This window comes from Pipistrellus kuhlii, unplaced genomic scaffold (genome assembly GCF_014108245.1).
Source record: "Pipistrellus kuhlii isolate mPipKuh1 unplaced genomic scaffold, mPipKuh1.p scaffold_m20_p_6, whole genome shotgun sequence".
Lineage (NCBI taxonomy): Eukaryota > Metazoa > Chordata > Mammalia > Chiroptera > Vespertilionidae > Pipistrellus > Pipistrellus kuhlii.
In genome coordinates, this window is record NW_023425562.1 from 40061611 (window position 1) to 40081766 (window position 20156).

Sequence of the window (20156 nt, forward strand, 5' to 3'; positions counted from 1 at the left end):
AGGGCTTTTTGATTTATATAGAGCACTCAGATAAATGCTTCACTCTCTTAAGTAGTGTGCCCATACATGCATGAATTCAGATGTCTGTTACATTTGCTAGGAGGGGCAGGGAGCATATTAGTCAATTAGCTATGTGGTAAGCATTCCTCTACTCATAGGGACAAGAGAAAACAAAAATTTATTTTCCATGTTAAAGTATTCAGAATAGTTATATTCTCTCACATTTATGGGTCTTTGCAACTAAATACATACAATATTGGTATGCCTACTGTATTTTGTTGCATGGGGAAATGTTTATCCTGATCTCAGTAGAGCATTTGAAACATTTCTCATTATAGCCTTGTGCATAAACGTAACGCAGACACTGTAATGGAGAGTCATGCCTGGTAAGACAACAGTAAGGATAACACTGTACTAGGGAGTTATAATTAGAACCCAAATCTCCTCTCTACCCAGAAAATAGGTCCACAAAGGTGGAAAAGAAAGAACACAATTTCATTATTGAATATGTACTCCACTGGGATTGAGGAGTGCGTCACAGGCAATCTGCTAGGAGACTGTAAAGTCAGAAAGAATCTCCCCTTTTGTAGAGCCCAGCAGCTACAACCCATGACACCCACATTGTCAAGGTCCTCAAGTAGAGGACTTGGTGGCCCCATTGGTCACTGAGGTCATCCTAGAATGAGCTTTTTAGTCTTTCCTTCAGGAGGTGGTTTTGCCCCTTGGAGCAAGGCGCCTGTCCTCCCACAGAATTGGGAGAGGGGGCCTCTCTTCCTAATGATGACATTCCAAAAGGATGGTTTTGATCTGTTAGAGCAGAGAAACCAAGCAAATCAGGAAAGCGCGTGGGGCAAGTCAGAAGGACTGACAGATCCCCAGGAGGAGAGCAGGTTTTTCCCTAACAGTTAGGGTAAGGTGGGATGCCCCCAAATCCTAGTTCTCAGGCACTAGTTGAGGGCCAGGCTCAGGTTTGTCACATTCACTCTCACTGAAAAGGTGAGCAGTGTGCATACAGTCTTGTCATTCTGGCTTATGATACATGAATACAGTCTCCTTTAAATAACCAGGATTTATAAAAATTGAGGTGCGTGCTCAAGAAATATAGCCAGACAGAAATATTTTTTTTGGGGGGGGGGGGAGGTGAGATGTCTAATACGGCAGAATCAATCTTAAAAACTTTCTCTACAGGTGTACAAAGTCAAAGAATGTCATCATCTGTGTGCCACATATGCTGACTTAAGTAACTCTTGGCATTTCCTCACCAGTCACTGTAGAGAATGTTGACCCATAGTAGGGCGTCACGCAGGTAATGACAGCAGGAAATGTAGCTAGATCAAGTAAATAAACATTACAGCCAGTCTTAGACTCTTTGCCAACCGATGTAAAATTTTTAAGTGTGTAAGTCATTTGCCATTGAGAGAGGCAAATCCACTGTCGTAAAATCTGAACATAGGGCTAGAAGCTTGCTCCCCTCATTAGTTTGCTGCAGGACAATCATTCAGACTCTCAGTGCCTATATTTTTCAGCTAAAATCTGACAATGATTTTATTTTGAGGGCGGGTAGTTGCTATTCATAAAGAAGGATTAGAGGTGGATGTCATGGTCCTTTGATTGTCTGAAAGAACTTACCCTTTAAGATCTTCTTGCTATACAACAGGGAAAGATTTCTGAAACATAAAGGGTATAAAATCAATTGGTACAAAGAAAGTTGACCTTTGAAATACTATTACCACACCAATATCCACTTGCTAAATAGTTCAGGCCCACAGGAAAGTTCAGCCTGCTTCAGGCTACTGTTCTTTCCAGTGGCCCTCCAAACTTATACTTGCTTCACAAGTTTTTACCAACACACCCTCTGTTTTTCCCCATAGAGGTGGGCATGCCCTCAGGAGCAAGATTCCTCTGTCACTCATGACTAGTTGTTCAACATGGAACTCCAACACAAAACAAATAGAAATGAGTTATTTATTTACTCCACTTTGAATGTATAGATACAAAATATAAGTAAACTATCCATAATTTATATGTCAGTTGTTGCTTAAATATATAAAGCACCTCTATCAGTTTTACCTAAGCCCCATTTGCACTTCTGGAGTTGACTTAATCACCACTTTGCATTTGCCAAACAAACAAACAACAACAACAACAACAAAAAAAAAAAAAAAAAAAAAAAGGAAAGAAAAGGCATTTGGGAGAACAAGGGAAATTCCAGGGGGAAAGAATTATAATTAGAAGACAGGTCTGGGCCCCAGGATATCTCTCCTCAATCTCTGAGTTTTCATCAAATGGATGTTGAAAGAGGCCCGGAGGTTGGATATTTGCATTATATGTGTAGTAAATAAAAAGTTGCAGTAGACCAGGTAATCCTGAGGCTGTCTGCTCACATATCCTTACCCTGTGGGAAGTCACACACTGAACATTCCATCTGTACATAGAAATAAATCCAGTCTTTCTGCTTCTTTTTTTAATGAGGTAAAAAAGTAAGAATAACTCTGATACCCTCTGTGACCCACCTAGGCTGCTTAGAGGGTTAGGCTCCGTGAGTTTTTCCCCAGCATGCTTTCCAATCGGATATTTAGGTCCGGAGTGATTTCACTCACCAATCTGACCCCACTGTTTCCTCACTCACTAACCCACCCCAAACTCTAATTCAGGATAAACAATAACTTTAAGGCCATTGCTGTCCACCAGGCCCTGAGGGAAGATCTGGCAGCATTCCTAACATGAGCCTTGTTAAGGGTTTATGACTCAGCCATAAATACTTGCCATTGGAGGGTTGCAGCTCTGGAGTGAATTGTTCATTTATACCAGAAATATCTCACTGACAATTTGTTTTAACTGTATTTACCCTTTTTGATGGGAAGGAAAATAATGGCCATATGGTTCGCGACACTTTTGGCCTCCTATGAATCAACAGACCATTGGGAAGAAAGTGGAGGAAAAACATCAGCAAAATAGTGGCTGCTGAGAATAGACAAGCATTCTTCTTTCTTTAAGAGTGAGGCTTTTAGGCTGATGTTTCTCAATCAAAGATCTCTTAGCGAAGTTAGGAAATAGTGAATGTTAGGACTGCCAATTATCTCCCTAAAGCATCCAGGGCTGTTTGCTTTGCTTTTGTACGTTTGTGTTTTTAGCCACACTGTGCCCAGCAAACTGTGTGGTTGCACCACGAGGTTCTATGTCCTGATGGCTCACATGGAGGCAGAGGAAGGACTGGAAATAGGGAAAGGCAGGACTGGCTGGAGGCTGGGATGCTCGCAATGGCCCAGTCTCCTGCAGTGTTACTGAATCCTACATGCCCCCCATGCTGTTCCCCTTATTTTTTATGGGAAAATGCCTTTTCCATGGATGTTTTTAAATCAGCCAGGACCTTTCAAAACAGTGTGAGCTCCTTCTGTTTGGTCTCTTGCTCCTTTCACAGAGCGCCTAAACCTTTACCATTTTCTGTAGAATCGGGGAGGAGGTGTGTAAGAAGCCTCTTTTGCTATAATATTTGGTCTTAGTCTCCTGTTCCTGACACAAAGGATTCGGAGACCCTTGGTCTCCAGAGTGTAGTGACTTTTTTATGTTAATGGAGGACTGGTGGCTGAAGGCCCCTAGGTAGCTGCAGGACAGGGCTGGTTGCCTGAGGAGGGACCCTCCGATTAGAGGTTTGGAACATTGAGCCCAATTCCCTGAGGGGAGAGGGGCTGGGGATGAACTAATCACCAATGGCAAATGATTTAATCAATTGTGACTGTTCTGATTAGAGAAAGCACATTCGAAACCAGCTGAGTTGTATGCCGTGGGACACGGGAGCTATCATCAGAATGCAGTCTATCCTCCTTTTCCTGAGAACAAGCTTGTGGCTGAAGCAGTCTAGTCCTGCACGCACCCACCTTTGGAACTCAGCCCCTGTTATCTGCAATCTGGTCCTAGAGGTGCCCAGAGTTGCCCGCCCTCTGTGACCCCTTCCGCCTGCATTGCCTCTAACCTGTAACCATTTTTCTTTGCCTACTTCCCCTGGCCTGTAATTCTTAATTTCATGTACTAATTGTTGTCCTTCTACCCAATATAAGCAGCTGGCTTATAGGGAGGGAGGGCGGTAGAGCAGATTTTTTGTGGAAGACTTACTGGCATTATCGGAATAAATGCTCATATGTATCTCTGCTTAATTGGCTCAAGTGGTGACAGGCAGCCCAGAGCCATTGATTGTCCAGTTACAGTGCCAGTTGGGGTACTGGAAACATCAGGGGAACACCATGCAAAACATATGATTGTCTAACCACCAAGCAATATACCCGAAACCAACACGGATTAAGACCAAAAGAAAATAAATATGTAAATAAATAAATAAGAGAGTTATATCTCAGACCTAATAACAAAAAAACAAAACAAAAATGTCACTTGAGTCATAAACACATGGATCTGAAATCCTGTTGAACTAATTAATACACATACCTTGAAATGCAATGTATTAAAAGATGAATGCATGAATGAACAGATCTGACTGCATGCAGCAGGTCAAACATTAATTACCAGAAGAGGTGGAAACAGGTAACATATTTCACGATACAGAATGCATTGAAAACTTGTATCTATGATTGGGCATTGTGAAATAAATGACCATCCTTTTTAGTGGTTTCTACTTCAGTTATTTTGTTTAGAGCTTAATAAAAACAATGCTAACTTCATCCTTAGAGTTCTGTGTTCCCTTCTACAAAGCACCTCTCTACAGCCTGCACGTTCAATATAACCACTAAATTTTGGCAGATTATTCTGTTTTAAGCACGCAGGCCTTTAAATTTTTGAGCTCTTTCCCCCCTGATTAATAAAAGCAATATATCATTTAGACAGTTTGGAAAATACCAAAAAGCCTCAAGAAACAATTGCTTTTAATTCGATTCCCTGAAGACCATCACTTTAAAATTTTGGCATGCTGTTGCCTTGCAGGCTGTTTTTCCCCGAGTAAGTTCCATTCTTGATTGAGAACTGTTGGATTGTGAATTCTGGTTTTGAAATTTTACTTAACTTTCTATCTATAGTCAGCAGTTTTTCATTTCCTTGGGATTCTTTACACACATCATTCCATTGCCCAAAGCCATGATATCAGGGTGGCCTATACCAGCGTCTTAGACTTCACTGGAGAGCTGTGAATTCTGGGAGCCACCCAGGCCTAAAGGGTTACTCTGAGGGTGGGGCGCAGCAACCAGGTGATTCAAATGCAAATGAAGTTGACAACCCCAGCTGCAGAGTCTTGCAGATTTGTCTACTCTTGGGAAACAAGGATTTTCTTTTTGCTGTTAGAAATGTTATACCGTTTAGAGTTTTTCTTTGGAATAAAACAATTAATACAACAATAAAACGATTAATCAAACGTGAAAGGGTGTGACACAGAGACCAATTTCTTTTTTGTTGCAGGTTGCAACAGTTTTTGCTTCTCAAAGGACTTGCGATGGGCAATCTCACCACAGGCTTCCTTTTATACCAGCTTACACTTTAAGAGCTTTTTGCTAATAACTTATTTCTCTCATATTGTCTTATGTACCTTTTTCTCAATAGCAAGGATATGATAAAGCAACCTAGCAATATTATGTTTATCTTTACATTTTATTTGTAATACTTTGATCTTCAGTTATTTCTCATTTTGATTGCCTCAATCCGGTATATTTATTTATTTTTATAAATGGGAAAGTCATTTCTCATTCAATAATTTATTTACATTTTCTTCTAGTATCTACATAAAAATTCAGATCTCTAGTTCACCCAGATTTTTTTTTTTTTTTACTGTAATGACTATCTAAATAGCATTTTAAAAATGTAGTTAATTTTCCCAGAATACTGTCAATGAATTTATTGATAATAACTCTTATTTTCTTGCTATGATTGCCTGCTTGATTTTACCTTAGCACATGTTATATTCAAATTATTTCAGTACAGCAAGTCTTTTTATAGTCCTGGGCTATAATGTAAAATAATTTCAGGTATTTTGTTTATTTTCATAATGTGCCAAGAGCTTCAAAAAGTTAATTTCTTATTTCATGGGGAGAAAGATTAATTGTTCTTTTTGTAGTTGGAATAATGTGTTTTTGCTCTGAGTAAATTCCTTTCCCATCAAATTTGGACAAGTTTATATACTTTTATTCACCTAATAGTTTAAATCAATTTAAAATGTAAAAGTAGTGTTCATTATTTAACTTAGGTTCTTAGTAATACCTGCAAAAGATGAATGGGTGTTGACTTTGAGCTCTTACCATGAAAAAAATCGCAGCTAAATACAGTGAATTCTAAAGGAAGATGTAATCTGTCAGGTGGTTAAAAATCCATGAGAAGTGTGATTTCTCCAGTTATTGTGGGATTCCAGAGAGCCGTGAATCACAGGGCCAGCATGGGGCTCTTATTTCCAGAGCCAGAAAGTCGTGCTGTCTCTGCCTTGGCTTATACCCATCTCTCATGTTTGCTGTCCCCAAAAAGGTCGCAATAAAGACAGTCCCTGGGTTCCAGTTCCATCCCATTCCCACAACAGCACAAATGGGTTTTCTTCTCCTGGGAGGGAGCTCTGTAAGAGGCAGTGGGTGAGGTGTGCTGTGGGCAGGAGGCAGTTTACAGCTGAAACACGCTCTGAGCTCACTGGGGTCATACTGCAGAGGTGATGTCTCTCTAGTAGTTTACTACTCTTGGATATTGTCTCATTCGATTCTCACCATAATTCTGTGATTTAATCAGAGGTGTTGTCACTGTCACCAGTGGACTGATGAAGAAAGGCATGCAGAGAAGGTTAAGGATTTGCTGGAAGTCAAAAAATGGGATAGTGAGCCTAGCTGGCGTGGCTCAGTGTTTAAGCTTCCACCTTTGAACCAGGAGGTCACAGTTCAATTCTGGTCAAGGGCTCATGCCTGGGTTGCAGGCTCAATCCCCAGTGGGAAGGGGGCGGGGGAGGGTATGCAGGAAGCAGCAGATCAATGATTCTCTCTCATTAATACTTTCTTTCTCTCTGCCCACCCTCCCTTTCTTTCTAGTTTGTACCTTTCAAACTAGATAGTGAAAGAACCAGGGTGGGAATTTCAGATTCCATGGAAGCAGTGAGTTGGAGTAACACATTTTTTTTGCTGATTATTTTTTACCATTAATCCCAGCTGAGTAGAAAATGGTTTTAAACAAAATTCTACATATAAACATCAAAGTTACATACTAGTACTGTTGTGTGTTGAATGTACTTAATACATCATACTTAAGTAATCTTTATTTGTATATTATTTTGATTTTTTCTTAAAAGACTTTACATTTGCTATCAGGAGCTCATTAGAATGAAGGGATATCAGTCTCGGACATACACTCTTTCTATCCTTATTCTTAAGGTGTCAAATCCAATCTTAGAGATCAAGGAACTAGAGAAATTTTGTCATGAGTCCAAAATACTTAAGAGACTGAATGGAAATTAATCTTTTTCCCTTATCTAATCCTATTTTTTTCCCCTCTTGGATTTGTTGTTTGTTTTCAATTGTGCCTCTATGATGATGGATGTATCTTTTCTCATTTTTCTATCTTCCTTTTTGCTAGCTTTGGCTGAATTCCTAATTCCTATTATAATTTTTTTTCCCCTAGGTAAAAACGACAACCAACGTGTCTTCTGGATAATTGTAGGGACAGCTTTATTGTTGGTGTTTGTTCTCCTAATTCCCATTGTCATTGTCCTTCTGTATATCAGGTGAGCATTGCGCCTCCTTCTGAATCTTGTTTACCCTGAGCGATTCTTGTTTACCCTGGGCGATTCCGATGTTTGAGGATCTTACAATTAATCACTCAGCATTGGCCAAGCTGTCTTAGCACTTGCGTATGTTTTTCTGAATGCTTTTCATACACAAAGAAGAGGAAATGACTGTGGTAATAGAGGAGGGAAAGGGGAGTCATTCACTTAAAAATTAGTAGGAGCTGGCCATCTGCCCCATATTAACAAAGCTTTCATATGCCCGATGCCTCCTCTCTGTCTCCTACTCCATTGATCTTCCTTCTCCTTTAGGAAAAAAAGCTGTTGAGTGAAGGTGTGTATGTGTGTGTATGAGAGAGAAAGAGAGAGAGAGAGAGAGAGAGAGAGAGAGAGAGAGAGAGAGAGAGAGAGAGAGAGAGAGAGAGAGAGAGAGAGGGAGAAAGAGAGAGATTTTGAGAAGTGGAAAGTGAAAGGACTGGATCAAACAGTAATAAAGCCTTTACTTATTCATCAGCTATTTCTTTCTCTTTTTAAAAATATATTTTAATTGATTTTTTACAGAGAGGAAGGGAGAGAGATAGAGAGCCAGAAACATCGATGAGAGAGAAACATTGACCAGCTGCCTCTTGCACACCCACTACCAGGGATGTGCCCGCAACCAATGTACATGCCCCTGACTGGAATCAAACCTGGGACCTTTCAGTCCACAGACCGACGCTCTACCACTGAGCCAAACCGGTTTCGGCTCATCAGCTATTTCTTTTGGCAGTGGTGAATGAGATGTGATGAAGCACATATTCTAATAAGCAAACAACATTATTTAAATGCCTGTCTATTCTCTGAAACAAAAATTTAGTTGTTCTTATTAAAAATTATCAAGGAAGAAAGAGGTTGGGAGAGGCGATCTTAGAGAGAGCAGGTGGCCACCGGCCTTTTAATGTCCTACCTTTCATGTCCATGGCACACTTGAAAGTTTCTAGGATATTCTTGGTGGACCTTTCTTCCTTTCCTAGCTCTCCGTGTTCATCCACTCCCATGTCTGAGTGTCTGTTGCAGTCTTAGCTGTGATCACATAGGGGTGGATATACTGTGTTCCAACTAAGGTTACGTTCCTAAGGGAGGAGGAGACCAAGCATTGGGTGTCTATATTTGGCATGTCTAGCACAGCATAGACAGACACTTTATATATGTTCATTGGGTAGATGAATCCATCCATTCCCATTCTTCTCTCCTCCGAATATTGCCACAAGATGCATGGCAATATTACACACACATGCATGGCTTATTGATTGGATTTCCAGAGGATTTCTCTGTCTCATCTCCATTTCTCTCCCCTCCCCCCCCCCCCCCCCCCCCTCTTTGGAAGCTCTTATCACTATTCCCCTGATTTTATTCACACTCTGCAATCTACTCACAAGGTTTCCTCTCTTTTTAATGCTCCTGGGTTTTCCTGGTTCCTTTCCTGAAAGCTAAGGATGGCCATGTCAACATCCTGTTTAAAACCTCCTGTTACCATTCCCCTGTCACTAGAATAAAGGCGAAACTCAATGAGCCCTGTCGTTCTGACTCCAGCCTAATTTCCATTCATATTTTCTCCTTTTCTTACTCCCCCAGTATTGAAAAATTTTGTTAAAACTGCAACTTTTCTGCGAGCACACTTGGCTCTCTTTCCATTGTCAAAGCACCAAGTGCTATTCCCTCAATATTTAGCCTTAATCCTGTGGGACACCTGTCCCCTTTGGAGTTCTGTCCTGCCTTTCCCTTCCTGCCCAGAGACGTGGTCTCACTCTCCAGAATCCCACGTGCTTCTCATCTGCTATACCTCGCAGCCTGCTCACTAATTTAATCACATTCACACTTGTCTTTCCTTCGATTCATGATGACAGCATGTTTTATTCATTTTTTAGTTTGATAGCAGTTGGTGCTAATCTTTCCAAATAATGGATGGTCAATAAGCATTTGTCTAATTAAATTGAAACACAGTACTGTCGTTTTTCCTTTCTCTCTGTCACTCGGATGCCCTCAAAGCTTTTTCTGATCAGAAAACAGCCAGTTGGGGTAAGGAGCGCAGGATGGGATGTTAGTGACATTGAGGATTCTAGGCTCCACCTTGGTGGATAAAAAATGCACCGAGGAGAACTGTGGTCGCAGGAACACTCGGGGGCCCAGACAGAATGAGTGACAGCAGGTCTCTGGAGGGCCCCAGATGCTGGTCATGAAGGACTGAGTTTCATGAAAATGCATCACTTTTACAGGAATAGCTAAATGGAACCGTAGACTATATTGTCCCCCTTGGTTCAAAGTGATACAAAGATTCCTGGGCTGGGTTCATCATCGGGCGAACACAAAGGGAAAAGCACTTGTTTTCCACCTTATCACTATATCAGCATGTGTTGTCACTGTGGACATGTTTGGAAAAATGATGCCAGGGCCAAACAGTAACCTTCTGAACTCTGTCCTTGTGACTCTTTAAAAACACTCTTGTGGCTTCAAACCTATTGACTTGGATAGAAGGCAAAGTAAATCACAGTGTGCCTAGAAGAAACTGGGTTCTCCCTGCACACCTAGCCCCTAGGGACAGGAGTCCAGAGGCTCTCCAAGCACTTTCTCTGCATCCAGTTAGATCAGAATAGTAACACTGTCAAGTGATCATGGCTGGCAGAAGTGCCTAGCCCCAGTAAGCATGACAATCTACATGTGGACTCCAGTATTCGTAAGAAGAATTTTAATATTTCATGAGCAAAAATAGACACTTATTTTCACATTTATTGTCAACGTTGATGTTCACTACAAGTAGAGTGTCTGGTCTGCCTGGGATTCTCCAGGTTTTAGCACTAAAATCTCTCACCTCTGGAAAACTTTAGAATCCACAAACCAGAATGGCTGGCCAACCTAGAATACAGTACAATGTATTTACTGTCTTTATTTTGCAGATGAGAGGACTGAACTTTAGAGATGCAAATAACCAGTAAATTGCAAAGCACAAGCCAACACAGATCATCTGACTCTAAACTTCATGCTGTCTTCTCTTCATCACATTGTATAGTCTAGTTTTACATAAAAAATGTATGTGTATTTGGCCCTATTTGGAACACTTAACTCTATATTATGATATACAAGACTCGTAAACCATCATGTAACAAAAGAGCAAAAATCATAGGTCATGTCTCAGTTTCCTCATTTGCAAAAAGCAGATAGTAACACATACAGCATAGATTTTTTTAAGCAGCAAATGATTTACACAAAGCACTTAGAAACATGTTTGCATGTAGTACACTTACATGCAAAATAAGTAAATAAATTGTTTCAGTAATACATAAGCAAATAAGTAAAAGCATGTAGAATAGGTACCTTTGTGATTAGGTTAAGATGGTGGAAGATTTCATAGCGACTAGAAGACACCATCAGGATAAACATCCTCCATCTGAACACCTTTCCTGGGAGAGAAACTATCTTGCCAGTTTTTCACAAATTCCATGAAGGAATGCTAAACTCATCTTTAAAAAAAACAACAACAAAAAACAACTCTACATTCCCTCCCCTCACCCCCAGCCAATCTTCTTTGTTGTTCAATAAAAATCTTCTTTAGGGAGATGAAAATGGTTCTCATCTCCCCGTGAAACCATTCTTCACACTTACATGTAGTTATCTGAGCTAATGTGTTCAATTACAGTAGTTTCTTCTTCCTTTCCTGAATTTTCTTTTCAAAGATTTCTCTTGAACTTAGGTTTTTATAGGTTTAATTGGAACCTGGAGAATTTATTTGAAAGCATAGCTCCGGACTGCCCCAGCGACTGCAACCCATGGCCCTAGAGCAGAAGAACATCTTAGTTAGGAGGGAGGGCTCTAATCTGATGCTACCAATAACCAACCATGTGATCTGGGGCAAGTTAGTCTTCTCTTTGCCTCAGTTCCCCAACCTGGTAAATAAGAGAGGTTTTTATAAAAACAAAATTTAAAAAAAACGTAACCTATACAGGTGGTTTAGAAAACAAGATTTTATAAAGCTTAATTCTATTATCATTGACATTCAAGAAGTTATTCCATTAGCAATTAAAAGGAAGTTTTAATTGTGGGAAATCAAATCTGAAATAATTTGGGAAAGGCCATAAGCTATTTATATAATAACCCACTATGAACCACTCTTTACTAAACTCACTGGGATTAATGACTAGTGCCCACCGGCTGGATATTCATTTAGTTGCTTCTACCATCTGGAAACACATTGGAGAAGATGGGAAAATGAAAAAAAACATTTGAGTAAGTATATATAAAGTAACTATGGGTAGCTACTTCAACATATTTAGTAAGGGCATGTAAGTTAGGGCACAGGCGATAGAGGATTTGAAATAACATTAGTTTGGAGTGTAATTCTTAATACCTCTATTGAATATGTATTTCCAGGAAGAGATGCAGACAGAAAAATATCCAAGATAAAGAATCCCAGGCCACACAGAATAAGGTAAGTTTTCTCACAGTTGTCATTCCCGCCTCTTTTCTTGAGCATCATAAAAGTTTTGTAAACTCAGTTCATTTGGCAATTAGCAATCTTCTTCTTTATTCTTATTTCAACAAACTGGCCACGCATTGCCTGTAATTTAAGTGTCAGTTATTTGATGAAATAGTTATTTTTGGAACTATTCTCCTATTTTTAATACCCTTCAAAAACAATTTTACATTAATATTGATAAAAGAGCAATCACACCAACATAATAATCAGCACTGCATATTTCCAAAATCTGTATTGGTTTCCAAGGGCTCCCACAATCAAATTCCCACAAAGTGGGTGATTTAGAACAACAGAAACCCATTCTCTCGCACTTCTAAGGTTGAAGTCCAAAATCAAGGTCCCAGTAGGATCAGTTCCTCCTTGGGGTGAGAATCTGTTCCATGCTTCTCTCCTAGTTTCCGCTGGCTTCTAGCACTCCTTGGCATTCTGTGGGTTGTGGCCCCATCACTCCAGACTCTGCCTCTGTCTTCACATGGCATTCTTCCCTGTGTCTGTGTTTCTATAACAAACCTATTTTCACATAAGGTCACATCATGAAGGTCTTGGAAGAACATAAAATGGGGGGGGGGGGCACTATCTAACCCAGTACAATTATGTTTTTATGCCATAAAGTTATTGTGAGGATTAAATTAACCTACATAAATGGCCTGACCTTTTGCTTAATTGATTAATTAATGGATGTTCAGATTATAAAGCTAAAGAGCCTTCCAAGGGGCTGCAGGTGTCTGATGAAGTGTAACCATTTCCTCCTCATTTGCATGTGGCCACTTTTGTTTACTGGAAAGAGTAGAAAATTCCATCTGTGTTTGCAGATAAGAGGGATGCTCATGTCTCCACAATGGATCAAATATTCTCTTTAACACATATTATTCTGTCTAGGAAATTTTACAATAAAACATTTCCCAAAGTTTAATTACATCCATTTCTCTTCGACTTAATTACTTATCATTAAATTCTATCCAGTCAAAAGGCCAAGTACTAAAATGTTTCTGACAATTCAATATGTGTGCTTAAGACTTCTCAATAATCTATCAGTTTAAATTTTTCTTCAATTAAGTAGTGACTATTTGCAAAAAATACTCTTTTTTTTTTTTCTGAATAATTTCTGGCTTACTTTTTTGGCACCAACCACAAAGACTCAAGAAGTCTTGTCTTGTTTTACCTGCCACTCCTGCACTAGCTAATCAGTGGTCTGTTTTATACAATTTTTGGATTTGTTCTTTGTCCTTAGCTATTGCCCACTCAAGCCAAAACAAAGCCACAATTGTTGCTGTTAACTTCCGAGGCAGGAAGGAGCTTTGCAACTTCTTACATTATGTATTCAACTTTTTAAGGCTTTTATAGAATAATAGTATTTTGAATGGTGAATATAAAGTTAGATTTTAAGCTGATATTAAGATGAAGTTAGACTTACTTGACCTTTTTTTTTTTTTTTTTTTTTTTTTTTAATCAACAGGCTATATAAGTAACAATGACACTTGAACATGCTTTCTCCTTGAAAACACCAAAGCCACTCAAATGATAACGTAACATTATTTTGAAAGTTAATATCAGTTTATTTCATTAATTTATTGTGTTCAGTTGTTTATTTCTAAGCCAGGACACCATGTATTATCCTTTAAAACATGGAAGCATAGAATAGACTGATGAATCTCAGAGGGAAAGGGGTAGGGAGGCTTGGTAAGAGATTAACCAAAGAACCCAAATGCATATATGCATAACCCATAGATACAGACAACAGTGTGCTAAAGGCCTGGGTGGGGGTAGGAATGGGGGGAGGAAGGAGATCAATAAGGAGAATAAGGGGACATCTGTAATACTTTCAATAATAAAGATAAATTTTAAAAAAAGTATGGCCTCTGATGACATTCATTCAACAGAAATTAATTAATGGGTCCCACAATGGGAAAATACTATACTAGACTTGCCATATAAAAATTAGAATTGTTCTCATCAAAACCCTTGACATTGGGAAAGGGAGTTTTGCATCTAAAGAGGAGTTTCATAAATGCAGTGTAGCAAGGAATGATGTAGACTAGGCCTCTATTGAATCTTACTCAGGTCCCTGCAAGTCAAGAATATGAATTCTCACAGAAGTTCAATATAATAAAGAGGATGTTTTATGAAATTACTGATAATTGTAATAGAAAGTTGACCTCTATTGTAGTTGAATGGAGAAGATATTTGTTTTCGTTGTCTTTGTTAGCTGCTGAAATACAGTGAATTATTGACACCCTCTCTGCCTGTCTTTCTAGGCATCCAACAACAACAGAAGTTCCTTCTCTGTCAGCCAACCATCAGATGGTGCAGGAGAGGACATTTATGTCAACTACCCAACCTTCTCTCGGAGACCAAAGACTAGAGCCTAAGCATTTTCCTTGATCTGCACAAATTTATGATGACTGTTAAATCTATAGATCATTATACAGTTTCTTCCCACTATTCAGTGTCTACTGTGGATGCCAGTTGACTGAATATATTTTACTTTCTTCAATCCAAACATCACCCTATTTAATTCCCCAACAAAACAATGGGAAAAGTATTCTCAGTGCTACATTTACATATAAAATCCTCACCTAATAAGCAACAGAAGCCCATGTACCAATTTCTAAAAACAGATATAAGATACATGCACAATTTGGGGTGTATTAACAAAACAGAATATGACAAATTGTTAAAGACAATCTCCTATCTATGGGTCTCATCACCTCTTACCTGCAGGGGCAGCTGTAATGGCCTGGAAGCCATCAGAGCCTCTTCTGCTTCCTCCTCCCAGGACTGTGCTCAGGGCACAGAAGTGTCTGTCTGCCTTGCCTCTAAGCTACAGCGCAAGGCTGGTGCCCCAACTGCTGCTGGCCTGGACATGAAACCACTGGATTCACCTGCTCTATTCTCCCTGGTGTTGGTGATCTACATCACCTAGAGAACATTCTTAACAGAAATGTTTCAGTCAACCCGACTCTAATTAGTTTAGACATGAAAGACAACTTACTGACTCATGTAATGGAGCCTATCCAGGGAGATCAAGCTTCAGGCAAAGGTTATTGATTAAGACTTAAAATGTCATGTCTGAAATCAGCTGTGGGCACACACCAGCTTCTGGATCCCCTTCCATGGTATTGGATCCACTTCACTGGTGTTGGCTTAACTCATTTAAGCTTTCCTCTTGTGCTTCCAAGATGGCTGTCCACAACTCTTGGAAAATTCATAATCTTTGTTTTTGTCTGGTAGAGAGTTTATTTATATGATAGAGTTCAGGATTTTTTTTTCAGGAATTTTGAACTCTCCTCAGTCCTGCGGACATTTCTCTGACCTCCATACTATTCCTATTCCACTCTCAGCTGTTATCTGGTGAAATTCCGTTCATTCCCCCCACTTCCCTCGAACATCTTAACAAAGCACTTTCATTGTATTTTCTTTCATGTTATACATAGTTTGCTAGAATTTTAAAATACTGCCATATGTTACAAATACACACACACACACATATGTACATATATATTGTGTGAGTGTACAAACACACACACACACACACACACAATTTGTTGTACCTGCTATTCTTGTTGTTATTAAGGAAAGAGATAAAAACAAATACACCAAATAAAAGGTCAGAATTGAATTAAATTATATTTTAAATCTTTTTTGCAAGGTGCTACTTAGGAAGCAAGATGCTTCCTAAGATTCTTCTTTACATATATAATTTATGTTGATATATAATACATTAAATAAAAATCTATTTTCTTTGAATGCCACTATTTTAATATTTACATTAAAGTAACCAATTAAAGGAAATTGCTGTTTGATGAGAGGTTTATTAAATGTCGTTATAGAATGCATAGTTTTGTCAGGGAAAGGATGCATCTAATTAACCTACCATGATTCAGTGTTGATTATATTGTCATCAGAGTGACCATGAAACATCATTGAAAGGCCTCTATGCTTGCTGAGCAAATGGCATAGAAATGTCCTTAACTTGTCATCATGTTTATGGGTGGGAGACAGGTAGATGGGGCTCTCATTTTTAGTTAATTACTATTAGAGTTATAGAATATTTTAAGTAATTCAGTTTATTAGTAAAAAACATATATGTTTAAAACATGTCAACTTACAAGATAGAGTAAACTAAAAATAATTTTAGCAAGTTAAGTTATTATGTTGGTTTATCTAGCACTGTATTAAAGAAAAACCTAGAGCTGCATTGCAGTAATATTTCAAATGGGTAGAGTCCACATTGTAATTAGGAAGCTCTGTAATCACCATATGTCTCCTGATTTATCACAATGTGCTATATTCTTATTTTTTTAAAATATATTTTTATTGGTTTCAGAGAGAAAAGGAAAGGGAAAGAGAGTTAGAAACAACAATGATGAGAGAGAATCATTGATTGACTACCTCCTTTACACCCACACTGGGGATGGAGCCTGCAATCCTGGGCATGTGCCCTGACTTGGAATCAAATCCTGACTTGCTGGCTCATAGATCGACCCTCAACTATTGAGCCACACTGGCTGGGCACAATGTGCTCTATTCTTGTACTGCTTACTTAAAGATTATAGAATTAAGATGCTTATAAAGTATAGGTGAAGATGTGAAATTATGAACATGAAGTTTAGCTTCTTTCCACTAAAGTGATAAGAAAATATCTTTGAAAAATATAAAATGATATAAACATGTAACACCATTATTTTATTACTAAAGGCCCAGTGCACAAAATTCGTGCATGTGGGGTGTGTGTCCCTCAATCCAGCCTGCACCCTCTCCAATCTTGGACCCCTCAAGAGATGTCCAATTGCCCATGGGATCGGACTTAAATGGGCAGTCAGACATCCCTCTCACAATCCAGGACTACTGGCTCCCAACCACTTGCCTGCCTGCCTGCCTGATTTCCCCTAAATGCTTCTGCCTGCCAGCCTGATCAATGCCTAACTGCTCCCCTGCTGGCCCAATTGCCCCTAACTGCCCTCCCATGCTGACCTGGTCACCCCTAACTGCCCTACCCTGCCAGCCTGGTCACCCCTAATTACCTTTCCCTGCCAGCCTAATTGTCCCTAACTGCTCTCCCCTGCAGGCCTAGTCCTTCCCAACTGCCCTCTCCTGCTGGCCCAGTCACCACTAACTGACCTCCCCTGCTGGCCTAGTTGCCCCTAACTGCTCTCTCTGCTCGTCTGGCTCCCCGCAACTGCTGGCCTGGTACCCCCAAACTGCCCTCGCCTGCCAGCATCTTGTGGTGGCCATCTTGTGTCCACATGGGGGCAGCCATCTTGTATGTTAGAGTGATGGCCAATTTGCATATTACTCTTTCATTGGATAGGATCATCATTAGTTTGGCCATTATTAGAAGTAGTTAGAAGTAGTGTCTAGAAAGTGTTGACCTTTACATTCATAAGTTAGTATATTTTTTCATTGGTTTGTTCATTGGAATTATCCTAAGCCAAGTCTCTAGGCTTTCATACATTTGTCTAAAAAATAAAAAAAAAGTTAAAAAATAACCCTACTTTTCTATTGCTAGTGGTAGATAGTCACAGGCAGACCTGGAACTTCTAGAATAACTGCAGAGCTTGCTCAGGAAATTTTATAAGTGTTCAAGGTTGGTTTACATATTATGTTTTTCTCAGTTTAAAGTACTAACTCTGTTGTAAGGTGTAAGAAAATATCTAAATCAAGAGTATGGGTGATAAATATCTGCAATATTTTCTACTTATTGCCTATTTTCCATGTTTGAATGATGTTATATAGTTACCCTTTTTTTAGGACATTTTTCCAGATTTATGGGTAATTTCAGGCTTTGGGATTTTGCATGCAAATGCTTACCTCAACATACTACACTGCCTTATGTTGTTTGAATGAATGAAATGCAGTGCCCCATGATCATTAGTTTCATTTGTCACCAACGAATATTAGGCAAGGATTTCTACAGAATATCATTAACAGGAAGCGTTAAATGCAGAGCAATGCAAACCAGTAACTTCTTGATGCAGCAGTCAGTGCATTTTATAAGTGGGTGCAGTTCAGAGTCAGTATGCTGTGTGGGATTTCCTACAAAAAATTGTTCCGTGTCTTTCCTATTTTCCTCCCTCAAAACAACACATTTCACTTCTTCTGATTGTTTTATTTCTCTACTTCTCTGAATAGTATGCTTATATTACTATTTTTTTTAATGTTACCAGATTCCCCCCCCCCCCCCCCCCCCCAATTTTAGGGCATTCTTTATTGATTTTTTGATGTCTTATTCTCATAAGCTCATGATATGTGAATGAATACCTTTCTCAAATGACCATCATTCAAAAATATTTGTCTTAAAGTTTGATTGTTTCCATAGTATTTGATGTTTTTATTTTTTATTTTTATGACTTTGTCAACACTCTACTCAGTTGAATCACATGGTAAAAATAACCACCTTCTCTCCTACAGAACTTGGTTCCCCACCCAGCATGATTAATTTTCTTTTCAGCTATTTTTGTATTTACCATAAACTTATGTCCGACTCCTCACCAATGGTCTACATCAAGCATGTCAAACTTGTGGCCCGTAGGCCCCAGGACACATGTCTCATTTATTTGGCCTGTGTTAGCCTTTGAATTTGACATGCTTGGTCTACATGATCTCTGGAGCTTCTGGTGCAACAGATAGTCCAACACTCACCTTCCCAGAAAAGTTACTCTCTAGATTAGGGGTGTCGAACTCAATCAGAGAAGGGGCCAAAATCTAAAATCCAGCCTAAATCGCGGACCGAATGGTTTACTGAACAGTCATAAACTGTCATTGTGATGGAAACGCAACAGAGTGCAGTGATGACAGCACGGTGCGGGCCACATTGCAAGGCCTGGCGGGACAGATTTGGCCCGCGGGCCTTGTGTTTGACACATGTGCTCTAGATCCTTAACATGGGCCCAGAAGCTGTGGTTCTTTCCACAGAGCTTTCATCTCGATATCTCCCTTTATCCAGAAAAAAGAAGACAGGGTAACATAAGACTTGGAATCAATTCTAGAAAACATCCAGGTATAAAAGAACACAGAGTCCCAGGCTGCAGGTGTGTAACCAGTGCCCAGAGTGGTGGAGCGGACGAACACAAGCCTGTTATATCTGGGTTGTGGCTATGTAAGTTGGCTGTATTGGTTTTAAGCACTGGAGGCTGACACAATGTTATGAAATAAGCAGTTAATTGATTTGAGCAATGTGAATTGTTTGGAAACAAGTCCAGGTGATGGGCAGAAGCAGCTAGGAAAACAAGGAGAGGCGGGCAAAAAAGCACAGGTACAACTCTGACTCCGATTTTGGCTGGACCGGTGCCCATCAATCTGAATGACATTCTCCACAGCGCAGAATTGGGCTACCTTAGGACAAAAGTTTGCAAATATTCAGCGGAGTATAATATATGTACAACAGGTCTCTATGACTCAAGTGCATATTTTGTCTTATGTGAAGGTTTGTGTCAAAAGAGGACATTTTTTAAAAAGAGGTTTAAAAAATTATACCATACAAATAGCAAGAGATAATTTTGGAATCATGTTAGATTATGTTGTAGAATAATTTTTTATGATAAAAAAGCAAGGTCTAAGCGAGAGCGAGAGCGAGAGCGAGAGCGAGAGCGAGAGCGAGAGAGAGAGAGAGAGAGAGAGAGAGAGAGAGAGAAGATAAGATTGGAGGAGGAAAAGGAGGAGGAAGAGGAGGGAAGAAATTCAGAAACAGCTTTGAGAAAGGACTGGAAGCTGGGAGATGGTTTCTCTATCCTTCTCTTACCTCCTTATGTCTAGCCGTCTAGCCAGCTCCATGTCCTCTCCTAGGGAAGGCCCCATACCTAAGTGCTGTCAGCTGCCCCTGCGCCCACACTCTTCCCTGAAGCATAGCAAAAAGAATGAAAAGGCAGCAAGAACCAAGTGCCAGAGATGTGGCATGTTTTTTGCTCGGTATAGTAGGTAGTCAGCACTCAGTATGTGTTTAGTGATTGGCCTTTGAGA

The 20156-nt window shown here is 39.6% G+C and overlaps 1 protein-coding gene across 1 annotated transcript in view; it reads left to right on the forward strand.

The window, feature by feature from the left end:
* Window positions 1-14731, forward strand: part of CD226 (CD226 molecule) — a 47194-nt gene extending 32463 nt beyond the window's left edge. The window contains exons 5-7 of the mRNA XM_036418683.2: window positions 7585-7687; window positions 12092-12149; window positions 14453-14731. Of these exons, the coding sequence (XP_036274576.1) occupies window positions 7585-7687; window positions 12092-12149; window positions 14453-14566 (275 nt within the window). The 3' untranslated portion in view covers window positions 14567-14731. The remainder of the gene's footprint in view (window positions 1-7584; window positions 7688-12091; window positions 12150-14452) is intronic.
* The last annotated feature ends 5425 nt before the right edge of the window (window positions 14732-20156 follow it).